Consider the following 17,249-nt stretch of genomic DNA (forward strand, 5'->3'; position numbering starts at 1 on the left):
AGAGAAGGACATCGTTAACTTTGAGAGGTGCCTTTGTGGGGCCTTAGGTGTAGGCCTTGAAGCTCACAATCAAGGTTAACATTTTGGTGCTCAGGCGTGCCACTGTCATCTTCATTATGGCAGATGTCGAATAGATGTCAAGTTTTAGTTGTGAATATGCATATGCCCGAGAAACCGTGTTAGATATAACAGGTGCCTTTGGGGGGCCTTAGGTATAGGCCTTGAGGCTTCCTGTCAAACTAAACCAGTGCTTGAGCATATTATATTTGGTCTTTATGGTTGTCGGGGTCTTATAACTATTATATTTCTGATTATCCGAGTCTGAGAGGTAGAGCGAACCCAAATAGGTGCCTTTGTGGGGCCTTAGGTGTAGGCCTTGAGGCTTCCCATTAGAGTTTGTTCTTATACTCAAACCATCTAGACCGCAGAATAGAATAAATCCAAATAAGTGCCTTTGTGGGGCCTTAGGTATAGGCCTTGAGGCTTCATATCAGAATCCATTATATACTTAAGCGTTCTATAATAATCATGATATAATAGAAATAAAACCAAGAGGTAGGTCGATTACTTGCGCCCCAAGTAACTTCGGACTTCTCGTTTATCAAGGATTGTCGTGGATGGGTTAAGTCCACATAAAGTTCTTTTTTATGCCTTGAGGCCAAGGACTTTTAAACTAATCAGATTTACATGCCTGAGGGCTTAGGACTTGGATCTGATTTAAACACTGAAGATATATTCAAATCGAATCCAAGTACTGAGAACACTTTGTCATTGTGATTTTACTAGAAACAACTTGCATATAACTGGAAATATACAACATATTGCTAGACTTTAAAGAAAGAGAAGACAAAGACAGAGCAAAGCAGGTCGGGCAAGATTAAACCTTATCAATTAAGGATGATCGTCTTGCAGGTCCCTATCTTTGTAGTTCTGTCAAAGGTCTGAAAGCTTAGAGGGGGAGAAGGGAAAGGAGAATACAAAGGGTGAATCGATACTACAACTTGTTCGAACAAGGTAGCAGAGCTATTACAGGGGTTGGGAGAAAAGATTATCCCGTGAGGGATGAAGGCTTGGGCTGACTACAGCTTCGTTTTGAAAGGCAAATATGGCTTTTTGAGCAGAGTTTGTGTTTTTTTTTGTTTGATTGAGTGTCTTTATTCCTGTCTTCTCTTCCTCCTTTTATAGACGACTCGGTTTGGCTCCTGTAGCGACAGCTTTGCCCGAATGCGGTCTGAGGGTGATGACTCATCAGCTTTATTACATGTAATGCCACCATAAAGTACTTTATGGGCTGTGCAGTCTGATCAGTCTACACCACTTAGTCCTTGGGTAGGTAGGCAAGTGGCCCTTATGAATTGTATCAAGTCAGAAAAGGCCCTTTCCTGCTTTCCCAAGTTTCGGCCGGGCCTTGATCTTCTATTCCTCCAGGCCTCCTTTTGGGCCGACTCCATCCTTGGGCCAAAAATCAAATTTTAATCCAAACAAACCCTACAACGACCAAATCGGGCAAGTAGCGAGTCAGATCAACCGTGTAATCGAGATAGCTCATTACTTGGACACCATTTGCATTATAAGTAGTGAAGGCAACGCTAAGATTTTTTGATTTGGAATCGTAACTGATGAAAGCACTGTTGACTCTTCCATTAACAATACTTCCATTCCAAGGCTTTGTAACCCTAGACACGACCGAATTGACGTAGATACCAACATGATCGCCGACGGGGTCTTTGGATGTCCGACCAGTTGTTATGGAATATATCAAACTCCACCGATACATAGGGATACAGACTCGTGTTCATGGCGGCCGTTGAGTATGGAGCCGTTTAGTGCTATGAAGAATGCGAAACCGTTGCTGTAGTTAGTTTCGTTTTGTGAGTCGATGACAAATGTGAAGTTTGTGGTGAAATCAGCGAGCCTTCCTGTGGCGTTTTGGCGGAGGAGAAAGGGTTGGCTATAGGTGGCTCGACCAGCGCTGCGAGTCTTGTTGTCGTCCACAGCGCCTTTGGTGAGCCGGAGGAACTCGTCTGTGTAAGCATCTCCCTCTACATATATATTGGCCCTGGGGATACCGGCTTGAAAACTCTAGAAATTGACTGTCAACGGAGTTGCACTAAGGTTTAAGAGAAACAAGAGAAGGAGGAGGAGGAGGAATATTTGAAGTTGTTTTTGCTTTGGTGAGAAATACAATTTACTGACAAATTCCATTTTTGTTATTTGAAGCTTTTCAGTGATCAGCTTTGCTTGCAGAAATATTATTACTCTTATTGATGCACAAAATCAATGAGAACTTTAGTACAATAGAAATTGTCAAGTTTGTGACCTTCGTTAGATTACTCCGGTCACTAGTGTGGATAAGTATGTAAATGGATAAAGATAGGAAAGCAAACACAAGATGTACGTGGTTCACCCAGATTGGTTATGTTTGCGGAGTAGAGGATTTCTCATTAATTGTGGAGGGTTTACACAAATACATAGGTTCAAGCTCTCATTTAGTGAGTTCTAGCAAATGATTTAGTACAAATGGCATTAAGGATTATTGTGGGATAATGATCTCCTTTTATAGAAGGGAGTTTCTAGTTTTGTTCTGATATTGACACGTGTCATGTTGTGATTGGCCTCTGATGTTAACACATGTCGTGTTGTGATTGGCCTATGATGTTGACACATGACGCGCTGTGATTGGCCTCTTGGTTGGAGGGAAACTCTTTTGGGTCCTTGATGGTATAACGTTGACCGGTACTTAGTAGTTTCAGGATTGGTCAAGTATAGTACAAACAACTCTCATCCTAAAACTTAGTGGATCCTATCAGTGCGAAAATCGAAATAAATACTCAGATGAGGTAGGGTAGCTAGGTATGCACTAGGTAGCCCTTCACTTTCTTTAATTCTACTTTTTGGACTAATTAAAAATGCTGGTTGGTTTTTTTTTTTTGAACGATAGATTAATTAGATTAAGTGTTAGATTAGATTAGGAAACTGTCGAATGTCGAATTGAAGCCGTGCTACAAAAGTAATACTCCTCCGGTGGAAGGTCACATACATTCGTGGTTTTCAATATTTAGTACATGAAGTTTTTTTTGTCCCAGAATCATACCTAAAGTGTAAATTTTGGGACAATCTCATACATCCGTTAGTCAAACTGTTAAGTCTCCCGTTAACTGTGACATGGTGCCCATGTGGACAATGACTAGGCGCCATGTGTCATCCACGTGGAAATTAAAAAAAAAATTAAACTATTAAAATAATTAATTAAATAAAAGTAAAAATAAATAAAAATTCCCCATATCCCCTTTGTCATCCCCACACAATCCCCTTCCCTTCTCCCTCTGCACCTCTGCACATCCGCTCTCACCCTCACTCCCCAGATCCCCAGATCCCTCTGCACCTCTACACATCCATCCTTCTCCAGATCCCCTTTGTCTTCCCCACCCCGATCCCTCACCCCGAAAGACTTGCTGTGACACGTACCTTTGCACATTCGTTCTCACCCTCACTCTCATCTCTCTCTCTCTGTTCTCACTCCCCAGATCCCCAGATCCTCAGATCCTTATGCACCTCTGTACATCCATCATTCTCCAGATCCCCTTTGTCTTCCCCACCTTGAGCGACTTGCTGTGACACGTGCGACGATAGAGGCCTTTCTGTGGAAGAGAGGGTCGCCGTGCTTCCATCCGAAGACGAGGGACTTGTCGGGTTCCTAGAGCTCAACGGAGTGAAGCGTGTGGGAGTTGAGGATGGTGCGGACGACGTTGAGTTCTTGGATGATGAGGGGGTCAAGAAGGTGGGGGGGTGTCGGAGCTATGATTTTTGAGGCGGGGTGTTGGGATAGGGGGTTTGGATTGGATGCGGTTTTTTGAGGAGTACCAGGCGGAGTTTGTTATGCAGTCGAGGAGGTTTGAGACATACGGGCGGGGCGTAAGGGAGGTGGGACCAAGTGAAGAGAAGGACTAGGCCTATGCAGAGGGAAAGGGAGAAAAAACACAGGAATCTCCGATCTTTCGTGGATTCTGTGTTTCAGAGTTTGAATTTGAGGAAGGGGGAATGATGGATGTGCAGAGGTGTAGAGGGAGAAAGGAGGGGAGTCGGGGTGGGGAAGACAAAGGAGATTTGGGGATTTTTTTTTTTACTTTTATTTAATAGTTTATTTTTTTTTTAATTTCCACGTGGATGACATGTGACGCCCAGTCATTGTCTACATGGGCGCCACGTCACAGTTAACGGGAGACTTAACAGTTTGACTAACAGATGTATGAGACTGTCCTAAAATTTACACTTTAAATATGACTTTGGAACGAAAAAAACTTCATGTACTAAATGTTGAAAACCACGAAACATGAGGGTAGTAAACAGTCTTTTGCTCATATTTTAATTATGCCAACAAATTAAAGAAAGAGAAATAGTGGAATTCTTATAATTAAAATTTTTAGTTTTGAGTCCGAGTGAAATGAGAAGATTAGTGATAGGTTAACTAATTCTTTTTAACAGTATTTTAATCATAATTAATTCTTGCAAACTGGATATGAGTCACCGGCTCATGTTTGGTATTTAAGCAAAGAAGCCAAGTTCAACTCAATTACTTGCATGCGAATTTACACATACCATTCACATGCAATATTTTTTTCTGATAGATGACAAGCTACCGTTGATTGACTTCGTATGAATTTACTAAGCATAATCTTGGTTCTGATTGTACGTAGGGTTACCCTTCAGGCGCAGCGTTTTCATGTAGCTTTAGCGGTATAGGGTTGGCAATCACATCCATGACCCTTGTTTTGTCAAGATAAGTTTGTATCACAAGTTTGCCACTAAGGCCATCTCTAACCGAGGGCTGACCAGATGGCTCGTTTTAACCCTCTGGCCCTCCAAGATTCTCCAAGATATTAATATTTTAATGAACAGTACATGACCATATTTGCCTCCATCTCCAACCGAGGGCCAGAGGGCCAGAGGGCTCGTTTTAGCCCTATCACAAAAAACCGTCTCCAATCGAGGGCCAAATGGCCATAGGGCCAAACATAATTTATTATTTAAAAACTATAACTAAAATGTTGTTTAAGTTTCATGTTGTATAATTTTTATGTTGGTTAATTTTATTTAATGTTGTTTCATGTTACTTAATTTTATTTAATGTTGTATAATGGCTTAGGAAGTTATAGGAAAAAAAATAGAATTTAAAAAAAATATGAAACAAATTTTGTGAAATAGAAGTTATAGGAAAAAAATGGAATTTAAAAAACAATATGAAGTAAATTTTGTGAAATAGAAGTTATAGGAAAAAAATGGAATTTAAAAAAAATATATGAAATAAATTTGTGAAATAGAAGTTATAGGAAAAAAAAATATGAAACAAATTTTGTGAAATAGAAGTTATAGGAAAAAAATGGAATTTAAAAAAAATATGAAACAAATTTTGTGAAATAGAAGTTATAGGAAAAAAATGGAATTTAAAAAAAAACCAAATTTTGTGAAATAGAAGTTATAGGAAAAAATAGAAGTTATATGAAAAATTTTGTAAATAAAAAATAATAATAATAATGTAAAAAAAAAATTAAATCAAATGCAACGGCTAGTAGCCGTTTCATTTGAATTTTTTTAAAACAATCATGTTGGTTATAACCGACAGGAATACACCATTATTTAGTATATTAAATAATAGTATGTATTCATGTCGGTTATAACCGACAGGAATAACAAAACTATAAAAAAAAAATAGCCAGCCCTCCAGCCCTCTTTGATCCCGTGGGGCCCTCCCAGATTCCAAAGCCCTCTGGCCTAGCCCTCGGTTGGAGACGGTTTTAAGGCTATTTTAGGCCATCTGGCCCTCTGGACCCTTCGGTTAGAGATGGCCTAAGTAATAGTCTAGTGGATTTATCTTCATTTGTAAGAGAGATTTTAGGTTCGATTTTCATCAAATGCAAATTTGAATTACATTATTGCTAGTTCATTGTGAGGCTCAATCCAATGTCTCAACCTTTTAGTGTAGATTATTTGTTAAAAAAAACTTGTATCACGGATTTTACAGAATTTCACAAAATAATTTGATAAATGTGAACTATAGCTTATGATTTTTATTTTTAAATGCAGTTGTTGAGTTTTCCTAAATTGTTTAGACGGTAAGGAAAATAGAAAATTAGCAAGCAAATGGCCCCACATAAGGGAAACTGTATTTTTTGATAAAATAAAAAGGAAATGGCAGTAAAGTCACTTTTAATTTGTACCGGCCAACATAAATTAATAAAAAAAGGACCATTATTTTGAAAAGCAAAACCACAATGATCAATAAACAACAAGAAAACAAAATAAAAACAGTAGGGACCTGGGTAGCTTAAGCCTAAGTCGTGAGAGAGTAGAAAAATATATTACAGTGAAATACGTTATACAAGTACTACGGTATGTATGAGGAAGAAGTAGTAGTGTTGTAAAATGCATGGCATGACGCTTCAGTTTGTCCTCCTTCTTCAGAGCCAGTAACATTATTATCAGAGAACAACATTGAAAGTGATCTTGGAAGAGGAAAATAGGTGGCCACCGGCATCTTTGACGGGAGAATGGGCAACGGAACCTCGAAGGTGAACATTTGCATCACTTGTTGCATTGAAGGCCTCATACTGTAATCTGGATGAGCACACCATAACCCTACAATCATCAAGCACTCGACTTGTTTCTTATCGAAAACTCCACCAAGTTTTGGATCAGCTGCTTCAAAAACTTTATCTTCTCCATAGAGATCCCAAACCCACTCCACCATGTTAACTCGAGTATGATCAATGGGTTTCCGCCCGCACGCAATCTCCAAGGCAACAATTCCGAAGCTATAGACATCCGACTCCTTGCTAGCCTTTCCGGAGATAATGTATTCAGGAGCCATGTATCCCATCGTTCCAGCTAAAGCCGTTGTTTGTGGTTCCTTTCCATGGTCTACAAGTCGTGCTAACCCAAAATCTCCAAGTTTCGCGTTGAAATTCGAATCCAACATAACGTTGCTGGATTTAATGTCCCTATGCAGCACACATTGCTCCCATTCTTGATGAAGATATTGCAACCCGGCTGCCACGCCTTGAGCAATTTTGTATCTTACCTCCCAAGTCAAGAAGCTTGTTTCCTTGAACAAATGAGAATCTAAGCTTCCATTGGACATGAACTCGTACACGAGTAGCAGTTTTTTTTCATGGCACCAACCGATGAGTTGAACCAAAATCCGATGCCTAAGTCGACCAATGATCCTCACTTCTGCCGCGTACTCCTTCAATCCTTGTTTTGACGCTCTCGATATCCTCTTAACAGCAGCAAATGAGTTCAAGTCTTGTATGAAGCCTTTGTAAACACCACCGAACCCTCCCTCTCCTAGCTTTTCTTCCTTGGAAAACTCACTCGTTGCGTGAGCCAATTCACTATATGAAAACTTCCTTGGGCCAGAGGTTATGAACCCCTTTTCAAAATCATCGTCCATGATCAAGTCAAGACCGGAAGGATATTCACAATCACTACTAATTTCTTCTCTTTCTCTCTTCTTCCACAAGATCTTGGACCAAACCAACTGTAATACACAAACCAAGATAATTAGAGACCCACCAATACCCATCCCAACCGCCATGCGGCCATTTCTTGATGATTTGGTGGTATAGAAAACCTTAATGTATATTTCATTGTCTCAAACAGTTTACAAGATTAAGCATAAATAGAAGAATAATCGGGAAAGAGAGAGGAGAGTAGGGGACAATGGCAGCTAAGCAAGTCAGCTAAGCAAGCATGAGAGTATGATGACCTCCACACTCTCTAACACATGCATTACAGCTTATTAACAAGCTTTACACAGAAGAGGGAATAACACAGCTCACTAAACCCTAGCTTAAACACAGCTTTACAGCTATTAGGGTTTAAAGAATATTCAATAATATTCAATACTCCCCCTCAAGCTGGATCGAGAGATTTTCTGGATCCAAGCTTGAAGAGAATACGATCAAGTTGAGAAGAAGGAAGGGGCTTGGTGAACACATCGGCTAGTTGATCACTGGAGCGAACAAATGCAGTTTGTAACAGCTTGGACTGGACTTGGTTGCGGACGAAATGACAGTCAACCTCGATATGCTTTGTTCGTTCATGAAAGACGGGGTTGGCAGCAATATGCATCGCTGCTTGATTGTCACAGTGGAGGAGAATTGGCTTGGAAGAGATGATGTCAAGATCATGTAGCAAACTCTTTAGCCAAATTAGTTCGCATGCAGTAGATGCCATTGCACGGTACTCAGCTTCTGCGCTGGACCGTGCTACAACAGATTGCTTTTTGCTCTTCCACGTGACGAGGTTACCACCTACAAGAGTGCAGTAACCAGTTGTGGACTTGCGATCAAGGACGTTGCCTGCCCAATCAGAGTCTGTGTATCCTTCAATGGTGAAGTGTCCGTTGTTTTGCATGAAAATCCCGGTAGACATTGAGCTTTTTAAGTATCGAAGGATCCTTTTAACTAGTTGCAGATGATGAGATGTGGGAGAATGCATGAACTGGCTGACAAAGCTAACAGCATAAGCAATGCCAGGTCGAGTTATAGTCAAATAGATAAGTTTTCCTACCAACCTTTGATACTCCGATGCATTTTCAAGCTGGATGCCTGAGGTTTCATGCTTGAAATTTGTTGGTAGAGGTGTTTTAGCAGGTTTGCAGTGCATCATATTGGCTTCTTCTAAAAGATCGAGAACGTACTTTTGTTGATTTAGAAACAACCCCGTTGGAGATTGATCCATTTCGATTCCGAGAAAGTATCTAAGTCTGCCGAGATCTTTGATTGAGAATGTTGAATGTAAGGTGGCTTTGAGAGCATTGATTTCTTCTGGATTATCTCCTGTGACAATGAGATCATCAACATAAACAAGTACCACCAATCTTCCATGTGTGCCAAGCCTAGTGAACATTGAAGAATCTGCATTGCTTCTTTTAAAACCGGATGACATAAGGACAGAGCTTAGTTTTGAGTACCAAGCCCTTGGAGATTGCTTGAGACCGTAAATGGCCTTGTGAAGCTTGCATACTACTCCTTGTTCCTTCTCTCGTTCATGACCAGGTGGTAGGCGCATGTACACTTCTTCTTCCAACTCTCCATGAAGAAAAGCGTTTTTTACATCCATTTGATGTAGAGACCATTGTGAATTGATAGCCACCGAAAGAAGAACTCTAACTGTGTTCATCTTTGCCACCGGGGCAAAGGTTTCTTTGTAATCTAGCCCGTAGGTTTGCGTGAAGCCCCTTGCAACTAACCTTGCCTTGTGCCGCTGGATGGTTCCATCTGAGTTAAATTTTGTCTTGTAAATCCATCTTGCCCCAACCACACGTTGATCTTTTGGCAGAGAAACAATGCTCCAAGTTTTAGTTTCTTCGAGTGCCTTCAGTTCCTCAAGCATAGCACATCTCCATACAGGAGATTGGTTTGCCTCTTCGAAGGATCGAGGCTCCGAGTGTTGAGATAACTTAGTGACAAATGCTGCATGAGATGGGGAGGTCTTGCTATGTAAAACCATTTGTCCAATAGGATATCTAGGCATGTAGATTTCAAAATCATCAAGCCTGGCTGGAGGTTGTCTGTTTCGAGAAGGATTCCTTCGTGGATGAGTAGGTTGTTCAAGGGGCTCTCTCCTTTCGTGGAGGACTTCTTCATTATTTGCTTCCATATTTTCATGAGCTGGCTCTATCTCAATTGCTTCATTGTGCGGCGTTGACAGTCTTGGATCATCAAGGACGAGAGGAGTGGGAAACACTTCATATGAGAGCTCCCCCTGAGGTTCATCATCATGCTTCTGAAAGAAGAAGTGTGTCTCATCAAACCGTACATCCCTGGATACAAACACCTTTCTGGTTTTAGAATCATAGCATTTGTATCCCTTTTGGGAAGTTGAGTAGCCTACGAATGCACACTTGATAGCCCTTGGATCAAGTTTATCTCGGTGAATAGTTTGAATATGCACATAGCACACACATCCAAACACACGGAGATGACTTATGTTAATATCTCTCCCCTTGAGAATTTGACAAGGAGATTTAAACTTCAAGATTCTGCTAGGAAGTCGATTTATGATGTATGCAGCGGTTTGTATAGCTTGAGACCAGAACTTCTTTGGAAGGTTTGCTTGTAACATTAGTGATCGTGTTTTCTCAAGCAAATCTCGGTTCTTCCTTTCTGAAATACCATTTTGTTGTGGTGTTCCTACACAACTAGTTTGTTGCAAGATTCCATGCTCACTTAAGTAAGTTGTCATGATTTTGGAAGTATACTCAGAGCCATTATCAGACCTTAAGATGCCAATATTAGAGTTAAAATGATTTTGAACTAAGTTATGAAAATTTTTGAAACACTGGAAAGCTTCGTGCTTGAATTTAAGTAAATACACAAAGGTAGTTCTAGAGAAATCATCAATGAAAGATATAAAGAATCTGTAGCCATCAAAAGACTCTAAGGTTGCAGGTCCCCAAATGTCGGAATGGACAATTTCAAAAACTTTGGTAGCTCTAGAGAGAGAATGGGGAAAGGGTAACCTGGTGGACTTAGATTTTTGACAAACTTCACAATCTGAAATCTCTTTACAGAAACTAGGAAAAATAAAAGACATAACATGGGAAGAAGGATGAGCTAATCTCATGTGCCACAGCTGCTCCTTGTTTACTGTGTTTGAGTTTACGTAGAAACCTTTTGGAAAACTTGAAGAGAAGTTGACATAGTACAGTCCATTGAGGAAGAAACCTTTACCAATCGTTTCCTTCGAAACTCGGTCCTGGAAAATCACACAGTGAGTGGAAAAAATTGCAAGACAATTTAGCAATTGTGTTATTCTTGCTACTGACAGCAACTTGAAAGGAAAGGAAGGGACATGCATGACAAGGGATTCCTTTTTATTTGAGAAGATTTTGAGTTTTCCTATGCCTACTATACTAACTTTGGTGCCATTAGCTACGGAGACAAAAGAAGGAGTGGAGAAGTTTTGAAAATCATTTAGTAAAGATGCATCGTTAGTCATGTGATCAGAAGCTCCTGAGTCGACTATCCAAAAACCACGGCTATTACTAAGATCCAATGCAGTGGAAATAGTTGCAACAATACCTGGCACATCATTTTGTGACACTGAGCTTGATTGTTCGAGGAAGCCAGCAAACTTGCCGAGCATGGCTGCAGGATTTTCATGATTTGTTGTCCCTTGTTTCTGTTGCAAGAAGTTAGCAAATTCATTTATGAGAGTAATGGGACTAGAAGAAGAGTTCATCACATTTTTGGAGACATTGTCGCAAACAAGGTTTCCTTGAGGAGTGTAGGCAGGCTTCATTTGGTTTCTTGGTGCTCTTCCATCATCATTGAACTTGGGTTTAAGTTCTGGATGAAGAATCCAGCACTTTTCTTTTATGTGTCCAATGCCTGGACGACCTATTTTCACACAGTGAGAACACTTTAAGTCTGGTCGTTTTCCCTTGTATGGTCTGAAAGAGGTGAAGGCTCTTGCTTCTGATGGCCTAAGATCTGATTCTCCAACAACAACGACTGCATTCATGACCTTCTTCCTTATTTCTTCGCGTTGAATAACATTGCAGACCATCTGGAAGGTGGGAAGTTCAGGTGTCATCAGGAGATGACTTTTAAGGTCCTCATATTCTGGTCCGATGCTGGCAAGCAACTGGAACACTTTGTCTTCTTCAGCACGCTTTAAAAGAATGGTTGTGTCTGTGGTATGAGGTCTGTAGAGATCCAATTCATTCCATTTGGCCTTCAAGTTGCCAAGATGTTGAACAAAAGAGAGATTTCCCTGTTGTAATTCTGTAAGATCTTTCTTCAGCTGGAAGACTCGCGCAGCATTGTTTAGATCTCCATACATGTCTCGTACAGAAATCCAAAGGTGATGAGATGATACTGAATAACTGAAAATCTCAGCCATCTTTGGTTCCATAGAATTCAACAGCCAAGACATGATAAGTTGATCTTGGGACACCCATGCTGCATAATCTTGTGAAGTTGTTTCGGGCATGATATCATCCTTTTGAATGAACTGGAGCTTTCCACGTCCTCCAAGAGCGAGAGAAATAGCTCGTGACCAAGGCAGATAGTTGAATTCGTTTAGGAGCACTGAGCTCAAACGTTGAATTGGGTTGGTATCCATAGTTTCGTTTTTTGAAACTTTCTCTGATGATGTTGCCATAATGGCTTTAACTGGTTTGAATTTGGTAGGATTTCGGAAGAACACAGATGCAGGTCCACGATGGATCACTGCTCTGATACCATATAGAAAACCTTAATGTATATTTCATTGTCTCAAACAGTTTACAAGATTAAGCATAAATAGAAGAATAATCGGGAAAGAGAGAGGAGAGTATGGGACAATGGCAGCTAAGCAAGTCAGCTAAGCAAGCATGAGAGTATGATGACCTCCACACTCTCTAACACATGCATTACAGCTTATTAACAAGCTTTACACAGAAGAGGGAATAACACAGCTCACTAAACCCTAGCTTAAACACAGCTTTACAGCTATTAGGGTTTAAAGAATATTCAATAATATTCAATAAGTGGTGCTCTTGTGATGTGCATCATCAAGCAGTGAAGTTGAATTAAAACTCCATGAGTTGATTTTGTGCATAGCATAGTAACGACCCGTTTCACCAGTGAACCCTACAACGACCAAATCGGGCAAGTAACGAGTCAGATCAATCGTGTAATTGAGATAGCTCATCACTTGGACGCCATTTGCATTATAAGTAGTGAAGGCAACGCTAAGATTTTTTGATTTGGAATCGTAATTAATGAAAGCAGTGTTGATCCTTCCATTAACAATACTTCCATTCCAAGGCTTTGCAATCCTAGACATGACCGAGTTGACGTCGATACCAACATGATCGCCGGCGGGGTCTTGGATGTCCGACTGGTTGTTATAGTGGATATCAAACTCCACCGCCACGTAGGAATACAGACTCGTGTTCACGGCGACCCCAAGTGGATGTACGGGAAGGCCCATACTGAGAGTGTGCTTCGCTAGTTTGCGGTTGAGTATGGAGGCGTTTGGCGCTATGAAGAATGCGAAACCGTTGCCGTAGTTGGTTTCGTTTTGTGAGTCGATGACAAATGTGAAGTTTGTGGTGAAATCAGCGAGCTTTCCTGTGGCGTTTTGGCGGAGGAGAAAGGGTTGGCTATAGGTGGCTCGACCAGCGCTGCGAGTCTTGTTGTCGTCCGCAGCGCTTTTGGTGAGCCGGAGGAACCCGTCTGTGTAAGCATCTCCCTCTAGAGATATATTGGCCGTGAGGGGTGGAAAACTCGAAAAATTGAATGTTAACGGAGTTGCACTAGGGTTTAAGAGAAACAAGAGAAGAAGGAGGAGGAATATTTGAAGTTGTTTTTGCTTTGGTGAGAAATACAATTCACTGACAAATTCCATTTTTGTTATTTGAAGCATTTCAGTGATCAGCTTTGCTCGCAGAAATATTATTACTCTCATCCAAACACTTAGTGGATCCTGTCCGTGCTGAAATCAAAATAAATACTCAGTGGAGCTAAGGTAGCTTGGAATGCACTAGGTAGCCCTTTACTTTCTTTAATTCTACTTTTTGGACTAATTAAAAGTGTTGGTTGATTTTTGTTTTCCAAACAATAGATTTGTTAGATTATGTGTTAGATTAGGGAGTAGTCAAGTTTCAAACTTACGTCTACGTTATGGTACAAGGGCAACACTCCTCTAGTAGAACGCCACTTGTATGAGTTGTTTTACTATATAAAGATTAGCAGTACGAAAGTGCAAGTAGCTTTCTCATTTTGACAACAACCCAAAAAAAAAAAAAAAAAAAAAAAAAACCTTCTACTCATGCCATGTGTATGGGACCAACACACAAAACTAATAAATTTGATTACTTTTTTTATTGACAAATTAAAATTTTAATTATGCCAACAAATTAAAGAGATAAATAGTGGAATTCTTATAATTAAATTTTAGTTTTGAGTATTGACCAAAAAAAAAAAATTTAGTTTTGAGTCCGAGTAAAATGAGAAGATAAGTGATATGAATAATTAATTTATCTTAATATTATATTAATCATAATTAATTCTTGGAAAGTGGACATGAGTCAACCGCTCATGTTTGGTATTTAAGTAAAGAAGTCAAGTTCAACTCAATTACTTGGATGCGAATTTACACATTCCATTCACATGCAATATTTTTTCTGATGGATGACAGGCTACCGTTGATTGACTTCATATGAAATTTACTAAGCATAATCTTGGTTCTGATTGTACGTAGGGTTACCCTTCAGGCGCAGGGTTTTCATGTAGCCTTAGCGGTATAGGGTTGGCAATCACATCCATGGCCCTTGTTTTGTCAAGATAAGTGTATCATGAATTTGTTACTTAATAATACAGTCTAGTCACTTGTAAGAGATATTTTATATTCGATTTTTTCTAAATACGAATTTGAATTACATTATTGTTAATTTATTGTGAGGTTCAGCTTACTCTCTCAACCCTTTAGTACAGATCGTTTGCTTAAAAAGATTTGTACCGCAGATTTTACGAAATTTCACAAAGTAATTTGATAAATGTGAACTGTAGCTTATGATTTTTTTATTTTTTTTTTCAAATGCAGTTGTTGAGTTTTCCTAAATTGTTGAGATGGTAAGGAAAATAGAAAATTAGAAAGCAAATGGCCCCCATAAGGTTTCTAGATGAAAACCATTACTTGTCCCTCGCACGTGTGGTTTCATGTTGACTCAGCCTCAATTGGTCCAACTTGAAGGCGCAGAAAGGTCTATAAAAAAATTAAGAAAATTTAAACAAAAGTAATTCGATGTTAATCAGAATTAGAATTAGAATTTAATATATATAAATTATTTAAATAAAATATAACGTCAAAACAAAAAATAAATGATCGGAATCCAAGTATTCTCTCATATAACTTGGACGGTATTCTCGACCCAAATAAACGTCGACGGTAACTTTGACGGTTTGACCTCCCCTCTTTGGTACCATCAAACTAACGGCGTCCGTCAACTTCTGCTCGCCTCCGTCTCCGTTTTGTATTTCGCACGCAAAGCATCAGAGAGACAGAAATAAAAAATGAAGCTGCTGAGTTTGTTGGAGGAACAGAGAGAAGAAGAAGCAAAACAGAGAGAGAAGGTCATGCAGAAAGAGCTCCATCGAGCCGCCGTGCGGGGCTCCGTCGACGCCCTCCTCGAACTCCTCACAGAAGACCCTCAAATCCTCAGTAAGCCCGCCCCATCTCTCTCCGACACCCCCTTACACGTCGTCTCGCTTCTGGGTCACTCTGCTTTCGCCAAAGAGTTACTGAGTCGGAATCCCGAACTCGCCGCCCAGTTGGATTCCCGCGGCTCTTCCCCTCTTCACCTGGCGGCGGCAAAAGGGTCGGTGGAGATAGTGAAAAGTCTGGTGCTGGTCAACCCAGATCTGGGTTTGGTCTGGGATCGCGATGGATTCACTCCCCTGCATCTGGGTGTGATCAAGGGGCGAGCTGCGGTGGTGGCTGAGTTGGCTCAAGTCATACCGGCGGCGACTCGGGTTTTGACTCAGGGAGGCGAGAGTGGGCTGCACTTGTGTGTGAAGCATCACAGGCTGGAGGTATTGAAGGTTTTGGTGGAATGTATTGGGCGAGGTGATGAGTTTGTGAATTGGAGGGATGGCGATGGCAACACAGTCTTACATGTTGCTGTGGCCAAGAAACAATTAGAGGTAATATTTCCTTAATTTTTGTCTTTTGAAATCAAAATTAGTTAATTAGTGGGAATAATTAGACTTTTATCTGAAAGAAGAAAACTTTTTAAAATTTCAAGAATTCTATGAATATTAGTGAAGAAAAACTTCAATTCCATTTAACTCACATTGTAGAGAAGAACTTCCATGTACCTGGAACGCTACGATGCTGGAATTTAAAGCTAATCACGCAGTGCTTTGTGTTTGGCAATGCGTGACAGAATTGGGATGCTACCGTAGCATCCCAAGCCAATCATGCGGTGTTGTTTTTGGAAATGCATGACTGAATTGGGATGCTACCATAGCATCCCAATCCATTCGTGCATGCTGTGGTTGGTAATGCGTGATTGGGCCGGGATGCTGTCGTAAAATCGCAAGCTAGTCATGCAAACTTGTGTGTTTTGCAATGTTTCGCAATGCGTGATTAGACTGAGATCGATGTCAAATTTTTTCATTCTAAAGGATAAAGTGTGGAAATTTTGTGCAGGTTATAAAATATTTGCTGACTAATACAAAGATAGATGTAAAAGCCCAGAATGCGAATGGTTTCACTGCATTGGACGTCTTATCTCATAGCACTAGAGATTTAAGAGACTTGGAAATCAAACAGTGTCTTCAGAAAGCTGCAGCTCCAGGAATCAACAAGTCACGATCCGTTGCATACGAGCCGGAAATGGATTCGGTTCGAGTCTCCAACTCGATCTCAATGCACCCACTAATGTCGAAGAAAATGAGTATAAAGGAAATAGTAAAGAAGAAGGACATTGATTGGTTGGGAAGGAAACGAAGCTCGTTAATGGTTGTGACTTCCCTAATTGCGACAGTGGCATTTCAAGCTGCATTATCCCCGCCAGGCGGTGTATGGCAGGATGACTATTTCGAATACTCCAATGGCACGGCCGTGGAGCGTCCGCACACAGCCGGGCAGTCAGTGATGGCAAATACAGAGCCCCGTAATTATGGACAGTTCATGATCTTCAACACGATTGCTTTCCTTGCATCATTGAGCATAATTCTACTGCTGGTGAGCGGATTGCCTATGAGGCGGAAGAGATTGATGTGGCTTCAGATGGTGATCATGTGGATTGCAATAACGGCACTAACGGGTACCTATTTTATCGGATTAATCATCATGACACCGAATAAGAGAAAGGGTAGCTATCTGTATTATGTGACACAAGTTTCTGTGCTGATATGGCTGGCGTTGATGGGGATCGTGTTCATTGGTAACGTGATTCGGGTAATCATATGGCTTCTTAGAAAGTATGGATACATGGAGCAGAAAGAAACAGATGATTCACTCTACGAAGACTACGAAGACAATGACGAAATTTGAATACGAAGATTGTACTGATAAATTTTGAGTTGCTGCTCTTCTTGTTGCAATGGGATGTTCTTGTTTCGTTTTGCTTTGCAGCCTCTAGAACTTTTGCATGTTCTCTGTAATTCCTTATCACTCTATAAATACATCAATCTGATCCTCCATTTTCCACACTAATAAATTCTCTACTAATCTCACACAATTTACGT

At 40.4% G+C, this 17,249-nt stretch overlaps 1 protein-coding gene across 1 annotated transcript; it reads left to right on the forward strand.

Moving 5' to 3' along the window:
• Positions 1 to 14,823: 14,823 nt before the first annotated feature.
• On the forward strand, positions 14,824 to 17,221 carry LOC103455795 (ankyrin repeat-containing protein BDA1-like). The gene is made up of 2 exons (XM_008395384.3): positions 14,824 to 15,698; positions 16,207 to 17,221. Exons 1-2 carry the CDS (start codon positions 15,069 to 15,071, stop codon positions 17,053 to 17,055), a joined length of 1,479 nt encoding a protein of 492 aa, XP_008393606.1. The 5' UTR covers positions 14,824 to 15,068; the 3' UTR covers positions 17,056 to 17,221.
• Positions 17,222 to 17,249: the final 28 nt, after the last annotated feature.

This window comes from Malus domestica, chromosome 15 (genome assembly GCF_042453785.1).
Source record: "Malus domestica chromosome 15, GDT2T_hap1".
NCBI lineage: Eukaryota > Viridiplantae > Streptophyta > Magnoliopsida > Rosales > Rosaceae > Malus > Malus domestica.